At 39.7% G+C, this 24,098-nt stretch overlaps 1 protein-coding gene across 1 annotated transcript; it reads right to left on the bottom strand.

Annotated features, from left to right (window-relative positions):
• LOC114562175 (zinc finger protein 271) lies at positions 1-22,231 on the bottom strand. Its single transcript, XM_028588486.1, has 14 exons — positions 22,067-22,231; positions 21,211-21,278; positions 20,189-21,101; positions 18,353-18,414; positions 17,230-17,373; positions 16,550-16,769; positions 14,187-14,453; positions 13,032-13,629; positions 12,833-12,854; positions 8,498-8,636; positions 5,797-6,776; positions 4,075-4,258; positions 3,829-3,957; positions 1-1,191 (listed from the first exon to the last, which is right to left on the bottom strand). The coding sequence occupies exons 3-14, from the start codon at positions 20,442-20,444 to the stop codon at positions 494-496; spliced, it is 3,699 nt and encodes a 1,232-aa protein (XP_028444287.1). The 5' UTR covers positions 20,445-21,101; positions 21,211-21,278; positions 22,067-22,231; the 3' UTR covers positions 1-493.
• Between the last annotated feature and the right edge of the window lie 1,867 nt (positions 22,232-24,098).

Consider the following 24,098-nt stretch of genomic DNA (forward strand, 5'->3'; position numbering starts at 1 on the left):
ACTAATCGATTAGTCGACAAAATCCTAAAAGTGTTAGTCGACTAAGAATTTCTTTAGTCGAGGACAGCCCTAGAAATCACAGACCTTAAATAAGTCATTTGCACTACAGTAAATACTCTAAATGTGAGTGTGATATTTTGTTGCAACTAACTTAGGTAAGAGTGATAAAGAGAATAAATAGGACCTCTAAAATCTATCATCTTAACAGTTTCCAAGATTTTACGAAAGTTGTGTTTGTAGTAAATGTGTTTGGTCATTTTGTCGGAAAGTGTTAGTTGCTGAACATCACCTGACACGTGTGCGTTTATTCATTTCAGGGAGTTAAATATTTTAGCTTTAATACTTTTATGTGAACCACCACATAGTTTTAATGACAGTTCTTTCACAGAGGTAGTCCCCGAACTTTTTCAGTTCACGTTTTACTGCCTAAAATCTTCATTCTATCGTTACAATACTACTGGTACATATCTCTGCAGTTTAAATAAATACATTTTCAGTCATTTTTGTCTGCTATACACATATTAATCGGAGAGTTATCGTCACTCTGCGATGAATCGTCGTTCTTCGCGCTGAATCCAGACTCCTCCTCAGTGTGAATCTGCTCGTGTTTCCGTTTGTGGAGCCTCAGGCTTTGGGAGCGGCTGAAGCCTCGCCCGCAGATGTCGCAGCCGTACGGCCTCTCGCCCGTGTGTAGCCTGAAATGGTTCTTGAGGCTCGAAGCTCGGGTAAAACTCTTTTCGCATTCGGGACAGTCAAACTTCTCCCCGAAGTGGATCTTCTCATGTTCCCTCAAGCGGCCAGACTGGTTGAAGCTCCGGTCGCACACCGAGCAGTGGTAGGGCCGCTCTCCTGTGTGTGTGAGCCGGTGTCTGTTCATGGCCCCCGAGTGGGCGAAGCACTTCCCGCAGTCTGGGCAGGAGAACGGTTTCTCTCCCGTGTGGACTTTCTGGTGACCCTTGAGCTGACCTTTCTGGGTGAACTGCTTTCCACACAGACTGCACTGGTAAGGCTTCTCACCCGAATGAATTCGCATGTGAATCTGAAGCGCCGACATCTTGTGACAGTCTCTCCCACAGAGCCCGCAGCAGTAAGAGCTCTTTGTCAGATTGTCGCTACACTCTTCCGGCCCTGGTGAGGCTGGAGCGCTGTCTTTGTCACTGCCAGAGACACGGTCAGGATCCTCTCCCGACGCTGTGGGAACATCAGTGAAAAATTGAAACTTGCTATACAGTAACACTCAAGACAAACAACGTATATTAACCCTTTTTGCTTGTTGAGACATGGTTCACTGTGGAATCAAACACGATACGAGATTGAAAGGCGCTAAAAACAAAAGATCCGCTCAGCTTTCAACTCCTCTGTGTGCTGTATAAGCACTATTGTTCAGTCAAGGAGTGAAGCGCATGGGAGTCGACCTGTACAACCTGTCTCACCCCACTACGGACGGCCCCAACTTATACAATTCCCACAGCAGCAATATTAATTTTTTAAGTGTTTGATTCAAGGCATAGGCCGGACACTAGACAAAAGTAAAAATGTCAATGAATGAATGATAAAACCTTTAATGCCCCTAGGGGAATTTGCTTTGCACAAAGAGCCTAAAAAAATATCAATAGAACATCAACAACCATTCATGACAGCACATAATATAACATAAAACGTAAGCATCATAAAAACATCATAAAAAAAACATAATTTGGGAAATTGATAAAAGGACATCAAGCGCAAGTTCAAGAAAGTAACAAATACTGGCTTTTCATTTTAGGAGTATTCCACTGAATTGAAAGATAAGCAATGTTACACAGTTTGGTAATTAGACCCTAAAGGGAGCAAATAATTTCAAATTGTCAAATTAGGGTTCTAATTAATCATAGGAAATTTTCTAAAGCCTATTAAATTTTAAGAAGTAACACAAAATCTCCACTAACCACAAGTGCAGGGTTCTCATTTTCAAACCAGTCAGTCAGAGACACCAAAGAGTCAGTCAGAGTGAACTAAAAAAAGACACAGTCCCCTTTCTATTATTTCAAAAATATAAAAATATCAAAAATAGAGAGTGATGGTTCTTTCTCTTAGAAACCACCTTTGGTTGTAAGCCAAACACAGGCAGCTTTAAAGGTCCCATGACATGCTGCTCTTTGGATGCTTTTCTATAGACCTTAGTGGTCCCCTAATACTGTATCTGAAGTCTCTTTCCCGAAATTCAGCTTTGGTGCAGAATTACAGCCACTAGAGCCAGTCCCACAATGAGCTTTCCTTAGGATGTACCATTTCTGTGTCTGAAGCTATTGAGGAGGAGAGTGGGAGGGGCAAGGTGGAGGGTGGGGGTGTGGCCTTGACCAACTGCCACTTTTCTTGTTTGAAAGCCATGATGTCTCTCTCTCATGGGGTGGCCAAATTCTCTGGGCGGGCAAAGCAGAGAAAGGGGAGGTAACCTTGCTCCTTATGACCTCATAACAAGCAGATTCCAAAACGGCTCATCCGAGCTTTCATTTTCTCAAAGGCAGAGCAGGATACCCAGGGCTCAGTTTGCACCTACCGCCATTTCTAGCCACTGGGGGACCATAGGCAGGCTGGGGGAACTCATATTAATGTTAAAAAACCTCATTAAGTGAAATTTTCATGCCATGGGACCTTTAAAGAGCACATAAACCAGACAAAGGCCAAGATTTGAATTTCAACTCATAGAATTAAGAATTATGCTACAGGTAATGATACTGTCAATGGTGGTTGTCATTTCAACCGGCTAAAACAATCGGCTAAAAATGAGAAGCCTGATTATGTAATTTTTAGGTAAGTTAGGTACACTCTCACTCAGACTGTCCACACTAAGCTAGCTAAGTCTCAAAATGCATCTTTTTCTCTCCTTCCCATATTTAGCCAACATTTTTACATCCTAACACACCAGAGTGGATAAATCTGAAAACGATGGCTTTAAATTTTATTATGGACAGGAACAAAAGAGATTGAAAATGATTACTTGTGTCCTCTCAGATGGCTCATGGGCTTTAGCAGTAAAGTTACAGAAGGAAACGTTCATGTTTGTCTTTGTGATGATAAAAGAGATTTTTGTGTTGAGGAGTTTGAGTGTGGACACAAACCTTTAAAGTGCTCATATTATGCTCATTTTCAGGTTCATAATTGTATTTAGAGGTTATATCAGAATATGTTTACGTGGTTTAATTTTAAAAAAACACCATATATTTGTTGTACTGCACATTGCTGCAGCTCCTCTTTTCACCCTGTGTGTTGAGCTCTCTGTTTTAGCTACAGAGTGAGACATCGCACTTCTGTACCATCTTTGTTGGGAGTCACACATGCGCAGTAGCTAGTTAAGGACTACTAGCCAGTCAGAAGCAGAGTACGAGGGTGTGCCATGCTAGCAGCTAGGCGAGCATTATAACGCGTGTTACAAAGTGACGCATGTTTGTCTCTGAAGTAAAGGCTGGACTACAGTAGAGCTGTTTGGAGCAGTTTGTGAACAGTGTTTTCTGTTGGAGATGGTTAAGTCCCTTTGGGATTTTTCACTTTGTAAACCTATAACATGCACAAAAAGATATATAACCCAATAAAGGTAAGGGAAAAAGCCAAAAAAAAGCATAATATGAGCGCTTAAAAAAAAACTAGTGTGGACACACAAACATTGTTTTCAGAATTACCCAGATTAGTGTGGATGTACTCAGCAAAGCAAAAAAAAAAGGGTAAAAAGAGAGAAGCGTGGGCTGAAATCATTGAGGAAAAGGTCCCAGTTCTGACTGTAGTAAAGACAGTTAACAGTGGTGAACATTGTGGAGTGATTTTTGTACTCCTGTAAACTAATTTCCTTACTGTTCACAAGTTCCTCTTCTTCCTCCTTTACCGTTATCCTAATTTCTGCGTTGCTTTCCTGATGCTGCTCTTCAGTTTCCTCCTGAATGGTGCAATCCTCACTACCAGACAGCTGGTCAGGAGCTTCTTCTAGTGGGGGAAAACACAAGTAAAACAACCCCTACAAATGTCAAAATCATCATTAAAAGGCATTCAGGCTAATTTTATTATATAAAAAGGTCAATTTGGAATGTTCTGATTACGAACCACACAAGGGTTCCTCTTCTTCCTCCTCTTTCACTATTACATTCATAGGTGGACTGGAAGTGACGTCCTCCGGTCGGTCTTCTGGTTCTTGGGAGTTATTTCCACACTGGGCTGCTTTGTCACAGCTATGATCCTCTGAGGAATGGGGCTCATCTGCACTGGGCAAACTCTGACTGTCAGACACCTATATAAAAAAAAAAATAATAATAGTAAAAAAAAAGATTTTAATAAGAACAAATGGTGTTAGGAGGTTGTAAAGACGTATATATATGTAAGAATGCAGACAGGGTTTTCCCCCAGAAAAATGTTTAGCCTGGTGGCAAGTGTCTTTTTTTTTCTTGACGAGGGCCCGGCTGGGAACAGTCACAGACAGATGGCAGCATTAATGCAGAGCCCGATAGTTTCTGTGATAACAGAATCATAAAACGGAATCGCAAAATTAAGAACTTTAAAAGCTATAAGACCAATTCCATAGGGCTCTACATTAAGTCAGTTTTAAAACCTAACTGGAGATTCGAAAATGTGACTGTCTAAGTTTCCAACCAAGCCACCCCACCGTAACTGTAGCCTAAAAAAAATCACAAAATAATTCCCAGTGACTTAGGCCTGATGGGCCACCAGGCTTGCAATACACTGGGGGAAACCCTGGCAGAAGAAAATTAACACCTTAAAAGGTCCCATTACATGGTGCTCTTTGGATGCTTTTATATAGGCCTTAGTGGTCCCCTAATACTGTATCTGAAGTCTCTTTTATATAGGCCTTAGTGGTCCCCTAATACTGTATCTGAAGTCTCTTTTATATAGGCCTTAGTGGTCCCCTAATACTGTATCTGAAGTCTCTTTTATATAGGCCTTAGTGGTCCCCTAATACTGTATCTGAAGTCTCTTTTATATAGGCCTTAGTGGTCCCCTAAAACTGTATCTGAAGTCTCTTTTATATAGGCCTTAGTGGTCCCCTAATACTGTATCTGAAGTCTCTTTTATATAGGCCTTAGTGGTCCCCTAAAACTGTATCTGAAGTCTCTTTTTATATAGGCCTTAGTGGTCCCCTAATACTGTATCTGAAGTCTCTTTTATATAGACCTTAGTGGTCCCCTAATACTGTATCTGAAGTCTCTTTTATATAGACCTTAGTGGTCCCCTAATACTGTATCTGAAGTCTCTTTTATATAGGCCTTAGTGGTCCCCTAATACTGTATCTGAAGTCTCTTTTATATAGGCCTTAGTGGTCCCCTAATACTGTATCTGAAGTCTCTTTCCCAAAATTCAGCCTTGGTGCAGAATTACAGCCACTAGAGCCAGTCCCACAATGAGCTTTCCTTAGGATGTGCCATTTCTGTGTCTGTAGCTATTGAGGAGGAGAGAGGGGGGGGCAAGGTGGAGGGTGTGGTCTTGACCAAGTGCCACTTTGCTCGCTTGAAAGCCATGATGTCTCTCTCTCATGGGGTGGCCAAATTCTATGGGCGGGCAAAGCAGAGAAAGGAGAGGTAACCTTGCTCCTTATGACCTCATAAGGAGCAGATTCCAGATCGGCCCATCTGAGCTTTCATTTTCTCAAAGGCAGAGCAGGATACCCAGGGCTCAGTTTACACCTATCACCATTTCTAGCCACTGGGGGACCATAGGCAGGCTGGGGGAACGCATATTAATGTTAAAAAACCTCAAAAAGTGAAATATTCATGCCATGGGACCTTTAATCAAACAAGATAAAAATGATTCTACTTTGTAATGGCTGTGTGCTGTCTCTCCCTCAGAGCAGATGTTGTTGGCCAGGTCTTGCTGGGATGATTCGCCAGCCACAGCTTGAACTGGGTCTGAGATTACACCTGGAACTGAGCCATTCTTGTTCTGTGTACACGATCGTTTGTGGTTTCTGAGAGTTCCTGCCAGTGAGAAGTGCCTCCCACAGTCCTCGCAGGTGTACGGCTTTTCTCCTGTGTGAATCCTGGTGTGCCTCCGAAGCTCTCCTGGAGCTACAAAAGACTTATCGCACTGTGTGCAGCTGTAAGGCTTTTCCCCCGTGTGAGTCCGCATGTGTGTCGTCAGAGTCCACTGCTGTGCAAATGTCTTACCGCAGTCGGAGCAGTGGTAGGGCGTGATGCCAGTATGGAGGCGCTCGTGTCTCACAAGTGTTCCCGACAAGGCGAACCTTTTGTCACAGAAAGAGCACTGATAGGGCCTCTCTCCGGTGTGAGTCCTCTGGTGATCTCTCAGCTCAGCTGCCGAGTTACAGCTCTTGTCACAGTCCGAACATGGAAACTTCTTCCTCGTGAAGCCCGCCACAACCTCGGAGTGCATCGCCTCTAAGTGAGTCTTCAGATGCCAGTGTCGGGAAAAGCTCTTCAGACAGATGGAGCAGTGATACGGCCTCTCGCCGGTGTGCGTTCGCCGGTGCAGTCTGAGCTCACCCTGACTGGCAAATCTTTTCTCACAGAAAGTGCACGGGAATGGCTTCTCCCCAGTGTGGACCCTTTCGTGGATCATGAGCAGCCCCTTTTCTGGAAATCTCTTCTCACACATGGAGCAGGGGAAAGGCCGCTCTCCGGAGTGAGTGCGTAGGTGGCGCTGAAGTTTAGAGGCGTAAGGGAAGTCTTTACCACACACTGAGCAGCTGTGGAGAGACGGTGGTTTTTCAGTCTCACTTTGATCAAACGTCTTGGAGGGAGCCTCTGCTGGTACAATGCCATGGATAGCACTCTCTCCTGTGTGAAAGAAAGATGAGAAAGAAAGAACATTTTTTGAAACAGTTCATCCCTGAGAACGAACCAACAGTAATGCTGATGATGTTGAGACATGTAGTAGAGTCCTACATACTGTAGGCCAGTGAGTTGATGATTTTCGGCAAAAAAACATCCAGTCTGGTTATTTTATAAAACGTTATACTTGACATAACTTAGTTTTACAGTTATCTCATATGTATAAAGGAATTAAATTGAAAATTTGAAAAAAGAACACTCATACTGAGACTTAAGACTCCCCCGTCGACATTGAGACGGTGGAGACATACAAATATCTGGGTGTTCACCTCAACAATAAACTGGACTGGTCCAATAACACAGACGTCCTGTACAAAAAAGGGCCAAAGCCGTCTCCACATGCTGTGGTGGCTGAGGTCCTTTGGTGTGTGCAGGACTCTGTTAAAAAACATGTTAGGACTCTGTGGTGGCGTCTGCAATCTTTTATGCAGTAGCCTGCTGGGGAGCTGGGAGCACAGAGAGGGACAGGAAAAGGTTAAACAGACTGGTGAAGAGGGCTAGCTCTGTTTCAGTCTGCCCTCTGGACACCATAGAGGAGCTGGGGGAGAGGAGGATGTTAGCCAGGCTGGCATCAATCATGGGCAACACATCTCACCCCCCCCCTACATGAGACTGGGAGTTCCCTGAGCAGCTCCTTCAGCAGCAGACTGCTGCACACTCAGTGCAAGAAGGAGCACTACCGCAGGTCCTTCATTCCAGCAGCAGTCAGACTCTTTAATGCAACATCATAATGTAGCACTGCTAGCTGGTTCTGCAATAGAGCCATCACTGGACAATATTCTGCACTATGCATATTTATTTATTACTCTGTGTTACCTCCAACGGTGCAATATGTCATTTCTATTCATCCGCACCTTACTCATCTGTATATCTGTGTTTATTTACTGTCTGTTTATATAAGGGTGTTTATTGTGTAAATGTTTGTTCTATTACTATTATTATAACTAATTCTATTTTTTCTATTTCTTATACTTCGGGTATATTCTTTCTCCTATGTCTACTTAATGTGTATTTGTGTTATTCTGATGTCATTTTTTTTTTCTTTTGAGCTGCTGTAGCAGAGGAATTTCCCCAGTGTGGGATTTATAAAGTCTATCTTATCTTATTTTAAGTTATCTGTATTGGGAGAGTAAAAGTGGAATTATTGCATATATATGTGCATGCTGTCACACATGACATCTTTATCATTCTTATTGGTAGATGAAATTTGTGACTTAATAATCTATGCTCCGGCCTACCTTAAAACTGGGCAGAGGTCTATTCAGCTAGAATAACTGAAAACACCTGTGTGGGTGTCCAGGGCCTTTAACACTTCAAACAAAAAGTGAATTCATCATTTAGAATAGCTCCTGAAAAAAATCTAACCCTGCCTGTCAAACGTTTGGAAGTAGTGCATCAAGTAACCGCAAACATTCTTTCACCCATAACAAACAGTGGACCTCCACAGTAGATACCTGTAGGGCTACTTCTGAAGTGAAATTAGCATGCCATATTTGCTAGTGAGTTAATTGATGGTGGTTACGATTTAGATCTTTCTTTCCGTCCCTTTAGATCTAACATTACCCTGTTAGTCTGATTCACAAAGTACATATTTGTTACATAACTGTTAGACTGCATTACAATGTACAGTGGGCTCCATCTTTCAAGTCACTCAGTGTATACTCAACTGTTACAATTTATTTGCTCACTGAGATCTGAGAAATCCACTTCTTCTCCATCGGAGTTGATCAGGCCTCCAATTTCTTGCTGATCTTCCTCAGCGAGGATTACAGCTGGCCCAAAGTCCTCTGGGTTTTCAGAGCCCATCTCTCAAATATACAACCTTGTCGAGGTTAAAAATCAAGAGTCATTAAAAAAGACATTCAAAAAACAACTTTTAGCAAGTGACTGAACATATACAGTATAAGCAAACAGCTGGGGCAAACACCTGAGCAACCACTGCTGTTGCTAAATAAATACATTATAGGGCTTACCCAACTTACTAAGTCAAGAATCAAAATGATGTCATTTGCTATATTTATATTCATACAGTAAGTTATTGATGTACTGTATATTTAACCACAGTCCTGTTGCAGATAGGTTGTTATATATATATAATAATAATAATAAGCATTACTTCAAATGTACGAGCACAAACCAAACCTGCCTGGATGGACAATTCTGACAACCAAAACTTTACAATTTCCTTTATTCGATAACATATCCCAGATATCATATTCAGTGTTCTTGTATTTAGGATTAAAGAATTGTTTCAAACATTTTTGACATACTGGTGGTTATGTAGATTAATGATACTGTTGTTTCAGATATATATAAATAATAATAATCCTAGAGGATTCATTCCGTGACAGTTTTTATTCCACTCTGGTTCAGCTTTAGATTTTCAGCCTCCAGAAGCAGATTTATATTAGGGAAGTATTTTTGCCACTTGATCAGCTACACAACACAGTGCCTCCTTCTTCTTTGAAGACATCCACTGTCCTGCTCATGAACACTTCAGCAGTGCGGATGCTTTGTTATTACAGGGAGTTTGAACCTGGCTGGGCCTGAGGGACAGTGCCTTAAAAAAATGTGTTGTATAACGAACAAGCTTTTCAGGTGCAACCCAATTGGCGGTTATAGCGTATAATAATTAATTGACTGTGCATTCAAGTGGTTTGAATGTCAGTGGGAAACCTCTTTACGTGCATCTGCCCTGAGTAGCCCAGCTAGCTCAGTAGCGTTAGCTTTATGGGACTTATTTTTGCTCTACCCCTTTAAGTTCCACATTTATTGTAATGTAAGTTAGGCAGCAATATAACTGACAAACCTGTTGGTATCTATGGGGACATAATTAACCCATTGCATCAGGAGCACCCTGCAGTAACAGACACCAGTATTTGACCTCTGAATGAGCTGTCTAAGTCGTGACGCGGCGGCGGTGACCAGCTTTGGTCAACGACCACCTCTGCCTTTGAGAAAACTGTTATTAGCCAGCTAGCCACTGACACGGCGTTCACTAGCATTGCCGATATTAGCCATTAGCTAGCTAACGGTTGCACCCCCTCCCCCTTAAGCTACAGCCGCTATTCACCAATAACAAATAACCCATATATTCACCATCGAGTCCAACATAAACACAACACGTTAAATCTGCTGCAAATATCACCACAGCTTGTGTAACACTCTCTAACTAAGCTAGCTAACGTTTAACAACAGACAATAGACATGTTGACCAACCTCAGCATTGATTTTTCCCTCAGGTAAAAAAAGTAGCCGCTCGACAGAAGTTTATTGAAACGACTTGGCAATATTTCTACTTCCGTCTCATTTTCATGCTCAATATGTTCACTGTGTCTAATTAATTCCACCCAACTAATGAGTAAAGTTAAATAAGCGTTTGGATCTGATGATAACCTTTTTAGCTTTAGCGGCCAGCCACTTACAGTAGTGTCGGAACTTCCGGTTGACTTTTGATACCACAATAAAAGCCCTGTCACCACTAATATAACTTATGACCAATAATCAAAACTGGCCAGTGCAACCAACCCCAAAAACCTATTATAATTTCCTTTACATAAATAAAGACATTTGCACCATAAATTGATGCAGAAAAATTCACCATAATGCAGAAAATGAAGTTTTTGACGTTGAAAATTTCAATTTTGCTCAAAAGTGGAGCTCTCAACCCCTCTCAATGTTGAACCCAAAATTGATTTTAGATTTTTCAACAGCCTTTTTCAAACACAAGTACACACCACATAAAATAATGCTCACATTATTCAAAACTACTCAGCAATCACTCATTCTTAAAATATACAAATCGGTGGGAATAACATGTATAATAATCACTGTCAAGTATGTCTAATGCCACTGCTGGAGTGTCACAAAGTACTGTACTTAAGTACACATTTGACATACTTGTACTTTACTTGAGTATTATTTCATGATACTCTTTACCGATACATTTATTCAACAGTAAAAAAGTATGATGATGATGGTTTTGCCTATATATGATGAAGTACTATACTACTAATCTACCAAGTAAGGCAAGGCAAGGCAAGGCAGCTTTATTTATATAGCACATTTCAGCAACAGGGCAATTCAAAGTGCTTTACATAAAACATTAAAGAGCAGTTAGAAAACAATTAAAAAACAATAATAAACAAATTAAAAACATTAAAAGACAAGAATAAAATTGATAGTGCAGTATAAGAATAAAAGTTACAGTGCAGTATAAGAAATTAAAGTTAATAAAATAGATTATTTAAAGAAAAGCAACATCAAAAAGATAGGTCTTTAGCTTAGATTTAAAAGAACTGAGAGTTGCAGCGGACCTACAGGTTTCTGGGAGTTTGTTCCAGATATGTGGAGCATAAAAACTGAACGCTGCTTCCCCCTGTTTAGTTCTGACTCTGGGGACAACAAGTAGACCTGTCCCAGACGACCTGAGAGGTCTGGGTGGGTCATAATGTAGTAAGAGATCAGAAATGTATTTTGGCCCTAAACCGTTTAGTGATTTATAAACCAGTAAAAGTATTTTGAAATCAATTCTTTGAGGCACTGGAAGCCAGTGTAGAGACTTCAGTACTGGATTGATGTGATCCACTTTCTTGGTTTTAGTGAGGACTCGAGCAGCAGCGTTTTTGAATCAGCTGCAGCTGTCTGATTGATTTTTAGGGAGACCTGTAAAGACACCGTTACAGTAGTCAAGTCTACTGAAGATAAAAGCATGGACAAGTTTTTCCAGATCCTGCTGAGACATAAGCCCTTTAACCCTTGATATATTTTTTAAGGTGATAATAGGCTGATTTTTTAATTATGTTAATGTGGCTTTTAAAATTTAGGTCTGAGTCCATGACTACACCAAGATTTCTTGCTTTGTCTGTTGTTTTTAACATTGTCGTTTGAAGCTGAGCGCTGACTTTCAATTGTTCCTCTTTTGCTCCAAAAACAACCACCTCCGTTTTTTCTTCATTTAATTTAAGAAAGTTCTGGCACATCCAATCATTAATCTGTTCAATGCACATATTTAATTGTTGTATTGGGCTATAGTTCCCTGGCGATAAGGTTATGTAAATTTGTGTGTCATCCGCATAACTATGGTAACTTATTTTGTTGTTTTCCATAATCTGAGAGAGTGGAAGCATGTAGATGTTGAACAGAAGAGGCCCCAGAACTGAGCCTTGGGGAACTCCGCACGTCATATTTGTATGCTCAGATGTATAATTACCTATAGACACAAAGTAGTCCCTATTCTTTAAATAGGATTCAAACCACTTTAGTACTGAGCCAGAAAGACCAACCCAGTTTTCCAATCGGTCAAGCAATATGTCATGGTCTACCGTATCAAATGCAGCACTGAGATCAAGTAATACTAAGACTGAAATTTTGCCACTATCTGTGTTTAAGTGGATGTCATTAAAGACTTTAACAAGAGCCGTCTCAGTGCTGTGGTGTGGTCGAAAACCTGACTGGAAGGCATCAAAACTGTTGTTTAGCGATAAGAAAAGGTTGAGTTGAAAAACCACTTTTTCTATGATTTTACTTAAAAATGGAAGGTTTGATATTGGCCTATAGTTGCTCATTAGTGTCATGTCTAGATTGTTCTTTTTTAGGAGTGGCTTGATGACTGCCGTTTTCAGGGCTTGTGGGAAGATACCTGAGAGCAGAGATGTGTTTACAATCTGTAGAAGATCAGAAGCCAAACAATTCAAAACATTTTTGAAAACACCCGTTGGTAGAATATCAAGGCAACAGGAGGAGGCTTTCAGATGTTGTATTATGTCCTCCAGGTTTTTAAGGTTGATCGTATGAAATTGTGTCATGTTGGAATTTGTTTCGTGTGCACACTGTGACAACACATATCCTGTACTTGATATGGAAGCACTGACTGTTTGTCTAATTTTCTGAATTTTGTCTGTATAAACTCTGATCAAAGTTTAAGTTTAGATGACTCACAAATACAAACACACCAAAACAAATTCAATTAATGATTCACTATGTCATGATTTATTTTCTACTTGTACAAAACAATGGAGCTGACTGTACAGTACACCATATACACGTCATTACTATCATATTGTTTAAACAATCACTTCAGTCAAATATATTTTATTTAACACAGTAATTAATAGGCAATCTGTAATATATTTACTTTTTTCTTTTACATCCTCTCAGACTATTATGAATTACCAGGTAACATTATTGATTATTTACCACTATTGTTTTGGTCTCCCCAAGGGTTTTGCTGGAGGTTTTGGCTTCTTGTCGTGAATCATCAGATGCTTTCGATAACCTTGAGAGTAATAGAAGCACTTGCCACATTTCTCACAAGTATACGGTTTATCTCCGGTGTGAACTCGCAGGTGAACTTTCAGATGGGATGCTTTGGAGTAACTTTTACCGCAGATTGAGCAGAGGTAAGGCCGCTCTCCAGTGTGAGTCTTGAGGTGCACGTTGAGGTGGGAGGATTGTGAAAATGCCCTCCCACACTGATCACAGTGGAAATTCTTTTCTCCAGTATGCGTCAACTCGTGTTTTTTAAGCGAATCTGCTGTTACACAACTCTTTCCGCACTCTGAACAGATGTAAATCGAATCTCCTGAGTGAATGCGCTTATGTATTTTAAAATAATATTTGTTTTTAAATGTCTTGCCACAGTCAGGACACGCGTAAGGCCTTTTGTGACTCTGGCAGTGTGCCTCTAGCTGTTGTTTCTGAGGGAAGTCCATGCCACACTCTCCACACACGTGAACTGTTACAGGAGATTCTTTAGGTGGACTCTTCTCTTGAACTAATGTCCAATTTGGTAACTCTCCTGTGAGGAAAACAAAGACAGTTATTTTCAGACAGTTCTGCATTGTTCAGGAATGGTCACATCAGCATTTAAAACACTGAAATCAGTGGATTTGCTTGAGTGGGCAAAGTAAATCAACATAATTTTTTTGCTTTTAATTAACCGTTGCACCGTCACTTTAATTAAACCACCACTGGCAGACACCTATGTAAAAGAAGTTAACAGTACTACATTTATCTTTTGAACAATGGTGGGAACACATATCCCTTTAGCAGCGTAGGTAACTAGCTCACTGCATCTAGAACCAAATATTTTCAAAGGCACATGGATAAAGTTTGCTATGCTACTTTTTGGTGTGACCGGGCCTTTAGGGCGTAAAACACTTCTAAGCATAAGAAGACTATAGTTACATAATTTATGTTATTTAATCTGTGAAAAAAGAGTTAAGATACAAATTAAGATTAGTAAATTAGGATTTCACTGAAAAACACATGATCAGGGCTTTCCAGAAGCCCCATTTAAAAAAGAAAAAAAGAAGCATTGCATTAAAGACAAAGGAGCTTCTTGTTGCCTCTGACCTTTGTGAACTTTCATGTGTGTTTTGAGGTTTCCGCTCTGCGTGAATCCTCTCCCACATATAAAGCACTTAAAAGGTCTTTTCCCCGAGTGGATCACAAGGTGTCGTTGCAGAGCAGGGTTGTGAGAGAAAACTCTCCCACAGGTCGGACAGTTGTAGTTCTTCTTGAGTCTGCGAAGCCCCCGGCATTGTTTCGGCCCGTCAGACGGCTTTTCCTGAGGTTGTTCATTGGAGCTGCTTTCAGGTTCTGGTCCTTTAAAAGTTTCTTCTAAAAAGAGAAAGAAATCTTAAGGTATTGTACATATAGTAGTTTGGTAAGCTGCTCTAATAGCAGCGAGTCTGATTTCCCCCCTCTGGGCAGCAGAATCAAGGGAGCAAAGTTAGCATTAGTTTGGAGTCATGTTTCTGGACACCTGAGGAATGGAAGTTAAAGTGACTATACGTAACCTTTTAATGTTTCTGAAGCTCTGTCATTTTTCATACAATGGTCTTAAATGACCTGTAACAGCAAACGAGACTAACAGTGAAAAGGACGCTATTTTTATATAGTTTTTATTAAGGCATCTGCCTGGTCCGATTTTTCCCGCAAAGTAACAGAATTTATTTGCGGTAGGTAGATGGCGCTACAGTAACCCATTCTGATGGGTCACAGATTTCTTTGTAACACTGGAAAAGCCTGTGTTAGCATATGCCAGTGGAGCCAGGTAAAAAGAAAGCAGGAGGTTTCTTTATATAGGCATAATGTTATTTTAGAAGTTATCTGTTGTAGTTATGGCTGATACTGGAGCAGGACCATCACAGAAAAGAAGGAAATTAAACGAAGAACAATTAAAAGGTAAAAGTGAAAGTGAAAGTCAACGGGCAATAACGTGAGTCAACTTCGGTCAGGCTTTTAATAGATGGAGACAATTACGGGATTGTAAATAATTCAAAACCCACCCTGAATTATTCCTTTTAGTCTATGTTTGTGTTGGCCTACTATTTTCTTTTCCCTTGTCCCCCTGTAACGTTACTTGTGTAAAGCGTCCGTGGGTTTCATGAAATGCGCTATATGAATCGAAGTTATTACTACGTTGGTTGCTTCAAAAATCTCTTTAAGTGCTCATATTATGCTTTTTGGCTTTATTGTGTTATATGTCTTTTTTGTGCACGTTATAGGTTTACAAAGTGAAAAAGCCCAAAGTCCACCCCAAAGGGACTTACCATCTCCAACAGAAAACACTGTTCATAAACTGCTCCAAACAGCTCTACTGTAGTCCCGCCTTTACTTCAGAGACAAACGTGCGTCACTTTGTAACACGCGTTATAATGCTCACCTAGCTGCTAGCGTGGCACTCCCTCATACTCTGCAACTGACTGGCTAGTAGTCCTTACCTAGGTACTGCAGATGTGCAACTCCCAACAAAGATGGAACAGAAGTGAAATGACTCACTCTGTAGCTAAAACAGAGAGCTCAACACACAGGGTGAAAAGAGGAGCTGCAGCAATGTGCAGTACAACAAAAAGTGTTATTTGAAAATGAAACCATGTAAACCCATCTTCAGGTTCATAATTGTATTTAGAGGTTATATCAGAATAGGCATAATATGAGAACTTTAATGCTTTGGCTCGTGACACATTGACAGTGATACCCTGTTCATCCAAAGCAGGCTACGTTACCATATGCAACACATGAAATGCAAAGATGCATCTGTAACTTATTATCTTAGTGTAAATTAATGATTTTCTGGTTGAGCAAAACATTCATCACGACTATATGACCATCTGGTAACGCTAACGAAGTACTATACAGTGGGCAATACAGCACCGTAAAGAAAAGACCTTTACGACAGCAGGTGTGGTAAAAACACTACCGCTTTTGTCCAAAGCGGCCGCTAGAATTGACACAAACTAAAAGTTAAAAAAGGGAAATAGCTAACCTCTTAGCTGCTAAGGAGTTTTATCATTGAAACTAGCTTCCAAAATATTAATGCTGAAAAAGATGCTAAAAAGGTCTGTAGAGCTAATTGGTTGTGGGTTCATCACAACATCTATTCACTGTTTGTTTTTTACTTCCCCCTTTATAATAAAACTGCAATTCAAACTGGATCCGCATTAAAATAAAATCATGTACTTTGAGTTTATTCCATATTCTGTTATTTTTATTATTAGCTTGCTGTGTTTATACAGTAAATGTTTCCAAATATAAAAGTTCACAAAATGATGCTGACATTCATGTTCCAGGCTTACAGTCTGTGAATTTCATAATGGACTCTAGATTACTTTGAAACTACATAAAGATTTTAGTTTCTCGATTATAAATCTGTAAGAGTTGTATGTGTTCAGAAAATACGTAATACCTTCATAATACTTAGTCAAACTTACCTGTAGGTTCTTTTCTGTCATCCTGGTCCTGCGTTTCAGGTCTGTGTTCTTCATGGTGATTTAACTCGGGACCCATCCCGCTCAGGTGCATTTTCTTCGATGTGGTGTTGTATGGGAGGGGTGTGGTGAGCCCGGGCTCAGAGGGGGGGGATACAGAGGAAGTCCCAGAAGCCCAGGAGGGCTGCTCCGCTGGACAGCTCTCTTTAAAGTGCTCCTGTTCCTGTGATCATGAGAGGTTTTAAATGATCACCCTGTGTCTAATTATAGAATTTCATTTTATTGTTAACCAAAGTTAAACACTGTAATGACACTTGCACAAAACACAACTTAAATGCAGTTACGTTTTTTTTTTTAAAACAGAATAATTATGATTACTCTGTAACTCATATTATTAGAATATAACTCATAAGCTACTTTCAAAAGGCACGCAACAGATAAAGATGACAACAGATGCCATCTTACAAAAAATACATCTGCCTCCAAATATTAGTTTTATTGATTATGAAAGTGATACACAATGTGAGAGGCACCATCAAACCTGAGAGGATGCAGATGAGTGGATTAACAGCACCACCTACTGACAGTTTTAAGGTAACTTCCACCCAAACCAGCCACTTTCTTACAGTGACATGTGAAACCAAGAATGACCATTTCATCAGGGAGGTTGAGGTATCACTTACCACTGTGCCCCTGAGCAAGGCACTGAAATGTATGCTTGCTCCTGCTGGAGCACCATAAGCCCGGTGGCCCTCTGCTGCTTTCCAGTGAGACATATTTGGGTTTTGGTCCCACGGGATGAATGCTGTATAATGACCACCGTTCCACTAGGGCAGGGCGATATGGACCAAAAGTCATATCCCGATATATTTTGGCCGCAAAGTGAGAGGAGTTCAGTCAAAGTCAAAGCCAAATATGACATGTCACAAGTAGTTTCATAGAAACCGGCTATTTCAGTGAACAGTTGCAAAATCAAATGAATGAATAATAAACAGGTTTCTTCACCTTGTTCATGATTAAATGCTCAGCTGTTCAAATAACAATATAATGTAAACATAAATACTGTATAACAACAGGAGTTTTTTTTTTTTTTTTTTTAAATCAAAGCTCATAAGGTGCACATTTAAATAAAAAAAATATCTTAAATAAAAAGCCTATAAAATAAAAGAGGCCAATCCAAAAGGAGTCAGCAGCTTGCTTGGAGCAAGGATCAAATTTGAACTATACTTATATATGCGATATGGTCTAATTCCATATCTCATTTAAAAATATATCAATATATTTTTTATATCGATATATCACCCAGCCCTACGTTGACTTTAAGACATCAGCAAATATTGTATATATGTCATTGGTAGGGCTGGGCGATCATTCACGATATTCTTGACCAAATACCTCGATATCGATATTGCGGCGATATTCTAGGGTTGACAGTTGGTGCTTTAACAAAATATCTTCACACTTAGATTTTTGATAAATAATCATCAGTAATGTGGATATAATGACTAAGTGGGTAAAGGCAAATAATAGAACAGTTACAACAGTCTGATAAGTTCAGAAAATGACATAACTTTACTGTAATGCAGCCTTTAAAACCAGGAAAAGACACTTATGTCATATCCCGATATTACGATATCCAAAATCTAAGACGATATCTAGTCTCATCTCACGATATCGATGTAATATCGATATATCGCCCAACCCTACGTTCCACACAGATGTCTTTAAAATATAAAGCAACAGCAGCTGTGAGGGATGTGAACAGGCAGCTAATTTTAACATCTACAGGACGTCATTTTCTCTCACTTGGCTGTGGTTGTCTGCAGCATAGTTGTCTTGGTTGCCATGGTGATGCAGGGGCCTATTTCCTGTATAAACAAATTATTCAATTCATTATAGTATAGCCAATGGTCAAGTGACATAACTATAATTTAGCCATTTGTTTAAAGTTTGAACTGTATTATACTGTAATGTACAGTATAAAACATTTTCCACCTACAGTGTTTATTTAGGATTATGTTATGTTTGATAAATAAATATAAAAATAAATAAAAATTAAAGATAAATTGGTTTGAATTATTAAACCCTATTTTTCTATCACACATATCTTATAAAGTCACTTTCCATTTTGGAATAATAGCTTTTGTTTAATATAATCCAGCTGTTCTGATTTGTTTACAAATATAACAGTTAAATTTAGCATTTAACACAGACCGTCCCAATATTTCTGGCATTGAGAAATGGCTGCACCATGAACATTCGGCTGTAGGTCTTGTAAGAGGGGTTATTTGACCCCCAATACATGTAATGTGAGGAGCAAAAAATCAAGCAAAACTGTATAAGATGTATATATACAGATGGTGGAATCCTTATATGCTGTGCACAGTGCAGTGTCTAAAAAAAAAAAATGCAGGCAGATTTTTACCTAGAGATTGGCATGGTTTTATTTCAGTTAGCCTAATAGTTAGTTTGATTTGCATTGAGAGATGATTTTATGGAAAGTACCCCATGCCAATCTCTAGGTATGGTGAAGGGTATGTGATGATGTGGGGCTATTTTAATTCCAAAGGCCAAGGAAACTTTATCAGGATACATAGTATCCTGGATCCATGAAATAACTGGCCTTTAAAAATAAAAATCTGCCTGCCTCTATGGGAATTTAACATAGGGGTGTACTTAATTATGCCCCCTGTATTTTAAGGAAGAACATTTATTTATTTATACGATACATTATTCATTCACAAAGAAAATTGGTGTCCTTAAAGGTTGGATTTTTCCTCATTGTTTTAATTAAGGCATTAAGATCAATTTCCAAAAGATGACTTTTTACTCCTCTTTTTAGTCAACTTTAGCATGGGTGTAATCACTTATGCTGAGCACTGTACCTCGTGTCTAGGCAACTACATGTTCGGCAATGAAAGCTGAGGTATTGTCCATTTTAATTTCAACTTCCTTGTATTTGTGTCATTAGAAAGTCAGTTCACTCAAATCACAAAAAAGCATTATTCATTCTTATTCTCATTTTCTCCTTGTGGTATGTAGCCATCATGATGCATTCAATTCAGTTTTTTTTTTTTTATCACTGAGATATCTGCCTCTGGAATTTCTATCTCCATCCCAACACAATGAGATGATTTCTGGTGCACACACCATTGACAAATTACAACATCTCTTTCCAGTAAGAGAGTCCCTGTTACTCTGGATAAGCCAAAGCCCTCACTGTCAGCAATTTCCAGTCGGTAAACTGTCCTTCAAAACGGTTGGAGGAAAGTCTTATAGTCAAATAACCAGCCTAGGGTCTAATTGAAAACATGCACTGCTGCTGTTTTTTTTAAAATATATATTTTTGTATTGCTTTAAGCAGCACGAACAAAATTACATTGACCTCTATTGTATTGAGGTTGCTTAACAAATCTCAAAACCTCAGCCAATAAAACCAGTATGGCTCGATAAGACTAGTTGTAAGTTAGAAAATGTTTAGTTTTTTTTGGTGAACTGACCCTTTAAAATCAGAAGCACTTTTAATCACTAGTATATAAGCACTGTTTACAGTCAAATCTCTAGGTCTAAGGACTTTTTTTTTGCCTCTCGGACTTTCAGGTCCGACACTTAGTCACCACATTTTTTTCAGAATCAACCTACCATCAGACTTGATCTCCAAACGCGACGTATCTGAGCTGACGGTAGCGTCGGCAGTCTCCACTCCACCCAAAGCTTCCGCAGCTTCCTTGGCTTTAGCTGAACATCCCTGTATGCTGAGGTGTTCCTTCAGCCTGTCCTTGCAAGAAAATCTCGTGTCACACACTGGACAGGAGAAAGATCTCTCTTTGGTGTGTATTAAATGGTGTCTCTTCTTCGTCTGTTCAGGACACTGAATGCTGTCCCACAATGGGAGCATTTATGAGGTTTGGCTCCAGCGTGGGTCCTCTGGTGTCGCTGTAGAGCTCTGGTGTTCAAGAATTTCTTTCCACACACATGGCAGCAGCAAGACGAGTCCAGGCTTCTTCTAACTAATTGTTGATCATTGGTTTTAAGCACGTTATGAAAAAGATCATAGAGACATTTAGTTTTCAGAGAGAATGACATCCCGTCTCATCATTTAACAACTAAACTATTTCCACTTACTAGAGCGGCCAGCATCCCATTCTAACTCTTTTCCATCAGAGTTGATCAAACCACCAATTGCATCTTCTTCCTCTTGCACATTCGTCATGGCAGACATCTTTTTAGCGTGTGGTTTTTTTTATGCAACTTTACGTGGCTCATCAGAGAAAAGTTCATACCAACCACACACAGGCAGAAGAAAGGCTTCCCTTTAGCGTGGCTTCGCAGGTGAACAATCAGAGGGTTTCGAAAGGTAAACCTCTACCAACAATAGGAACATTTGAAAGGCTTCACTGCTCTGCTGTGCTTGTTGATGTGCTGGCATTGATGGCTCTGAATTGTGAAATCTATTTGACAAATTTGGCGGAAACGTTTCCTGTCCTGTTTCGTTGCGCTTTAGGTTGTCCTGCTGCGGCGTGATTGTCCTTTTCATCAAAACAAAGTTTGACTTCTTCAATAAGAAAGAAATATGTAATGAATTTCATACAGGTTATGGAGAGTACAGTAATTCAACCTTCTCAAGTTTAGATAGCACCCCCTCCTCTAATCTTCTACTCTACCTGATTTATTCCAGAGAACGTCACTGGAAACTGCTCCACTCTTGTCCAGGGCATTTACAGGAAGATTTCTAAAAGGGAGGAAGTAAAATCACTAGTAGGTAATAAAACAAAAGACATCATTTTTCATAACTCCATACCACTTTAGTCCTTTGTTTCCTGTTTTGCATTCCTGAGGTTAAGATATTTGTATACAAAAAATATAAAGAGCTTATAAAATATGTTGCTTTGCTATATATTTAACTACCCAACAGTATTAAGAAGTTCAGCTTAAATGATTAATCGTTTAGACAATTGACAGATAATTAATTGTCAACTACTTTTGGTATAGTTATATGAAAAAAATGCCAAACAATTTATGGTACTGGGTTCACAAATTATTTTTTCTTTTAATTATATCAATAATTTTGGCTTTTGGTTGAACAAAACAAATAAAACATTGTGAAGGTGTAACTTACGTGATGGATATTTTTCACATTTTTTACAAACCATAATGAAAATCATTCCTGCTTTTATATTAATGCATGAGTAACGACTCATGACTAATAATAATCCAGTATAATATTGTACCGTTAACAGTTACATGGGCTGTTTTGACTACTTTTACTTTTAAAACATTTTCCTGATTATAATTACATACTTCAAAATTTTCAATGCAGGACTTTAACTTGTGACTGAGTACTTGGTCCAGAGAGCCTGATATATAAGCCCAGCCAGACCCCAGCCTGTCACTCAGACTCGCCTCTCAGCACAACGGCAGAACATCAGAAGTTCACGACGCAGCTCACACTGTGCTGGCTAACGGCTAGCTAGCACGTAGCACTAACTCGGCCATTGTGGGCAAATTTATAATACTCACCTCATTCATGGTGGTTTAAAATCACCACGTTAGCTTCGACTCACATCCATGAGTCTCAGGAGAGCCGCAGTGCATGTACCAAAGGGTATTTTATGTCTTTGTACAAACAGTGATACCCCAACAACAGTTAGCATGAGACCCTAGCAGAGATGGAGGCTGGCTAGGTTCAGGGTTGCCAGATAAGAGGACAGAAATACGCAATTCAAGCTGTCAAATGGAGCTCCTAAACAGCTGTCCGCTATAACATCCCTAAAAATTTCCAACTTCATTTGAAATCTTATTCCCACAATGTTACACGGGTAAATATTGTTTTTTTTCTTTACAGCAACCTAACACATTTAATTTTAATTCACACTGAGGACTGCTGTGCCTGTGATCTATCTATCGACATGGGTGGGTAACTTAATGAATGAATGACGGAACAATTAATTTACTGCACAATGAGTACTTTTAATTTCGATACTTTTTTTTTACAATGCAGCAGTTTTACTTGGAGTATTTTCTCAGTGTGGTATTAGCACTTCTATTAGAGTAAAAGGATCTGAATACTTGACACCACTGATTATATTGAAGAAAAAAATGTGTATGCCTACAGTGTATATATATATTTATATCTGTATATACAGTTCTAGGCTATATATTGTGACTAATGGCGCATTCACACTGACGCGGAGCAAATGTGAACACGCCATAATAAGCTTGTTATGACGTGAGACTTTACAAATGCATATAACCATTATCTAAGTTCTCCTGATGGATTTCATAGCTTGACTTTCAGTTTATTCTTTTGAAAAAAAAAGTGTAAAATCTATTGTTTAATTTGAATAATTGCCTCCATTAGGTGTTGTGCTTATTATGATTGTAAAATGGTAAAAGCCTCACCTCTGGCTCACACCTTAACATTAGATTAAGAATCAATGGGAGACCTTTAGGTACCATACTGTGGTAAAACAAATGTCATGGTTAATGGGTGGTATTATTATTGACCTGGGTTTATAATAATTTTTCACCAAACCAAATGTAAACAAAACATTTTTCGTCAAATTCGTGGAAGATACAACCATTGTGTATAGGGAGGAGGTACAGAGACTGTCAGAGTGGTGCTCAGTAAACAACTTTACACTGAACATCAAAAAAAAATGAAAAGAGGAGATGATACTGGACTGGACTACATGGACTTTTCAACAACTGCGTATATGTGGCGAGGCTGCAGACTTTTACATTTCTGGGTGCCTATAGCTAGCCTCGTGAGACCATCCTGATCTCGCGAGCTCCAGTTTTCTACTCGCAGATCAGTCTGGTATCTTGAGGCAGAGAAAATTTGGAGCCGTTAGCCAAACGACCGGGCCAATCAGCGTTGGTTTTGAGGTGGGTGAGGTAGTGATAGACAGATGGTTTATCCAATCAGCTAACCAGTATTATCAGCCAGCGGTAGCCCTAATTCTGTAAGCCGCTCGCTAATGCTTTTTTCTCTTGGATCCTTCTTTTGGAATATGGTCCGGGAACCTGAAATGGTGCCTTTTATTATTAAATTCTCGTTACACAAACGGCAAATATCCTTTACCGACATGTTGCTTGCATGCTGAGCTTACGAGCTATGCTTTGCCAGCAGAAGCAGGGGCGGGCTTGTGGTTGTATTTCCATACGCTTCGTGGATCTGATTGGTTGATTTGGCCCGTCTATCACCAACATAGGTGATAGACAGATGGTTCATCCAATCAAAGAACCAGTATTCCGCCCCTTCCCAAAAGTTCTCCAACGGAAAGTTCCCAGATGGATATGCCGAGCAAATGCGAAGCAATCCATCTGGCGGAGTCAGGTTAGCCTATAGCTGCATCTCATGTCATTTAAAGTGCATCCCCGACTCCTCCACTTGCCTCCTTTGCTCGCGTCTCAGTCCCTCCCACTGAGGAAGCACAGTAGAGAAGCAAGGAAATAATGGGAGGAGAAAGGGAAATGAGCAAATGTGGTTTAGAGGAATGAGGAATGTCCTTTCCTCTGATGCGTCACATTAATTTGTCAGCTGTACGGG

Source organism: Perca flavescens, chromosome 2 (genome assembly GCF_004354835.1).
Source record: "Perca flavescens isolate YP-PL-M2 chromosome 2, PFLA_1.0, whole genome shotgun sequence".
Taxonomy (NCBI): Eukaryota; Metazoa; Chordata; class Actinopteri; order Perciformes; family Percidae; genus Perca; species Perca flavescens.

What these genes read in the sequence shown, in the direction of transcription:
- LOC114562175 (XM_028588486.1), bottom strand. Translation starts at nt 20,444, where the DNA reads ATGCTCCCATTGTGGGACAGCATTCAGTGTCCTGAACAGACGAAGAAG. An exon ending in ACACATGAAAGTTCACAAAG is followed by an intron (nt 13,630 to 14,186) that starts GTCAGAGGCAAC and finishes TTTTCCTCACAG; the next exon opens with GAGAGTTACCAAATTGGACA. An exon ending in TTGGGGAGACCAAAACAATA is followed by an intron (nt 12,855 to 13,031) that starts GTGGTAAATAAT and finishes TGTACTGTACAG; the next exon opens with TCAGCTCCATTGTTTTGTAC.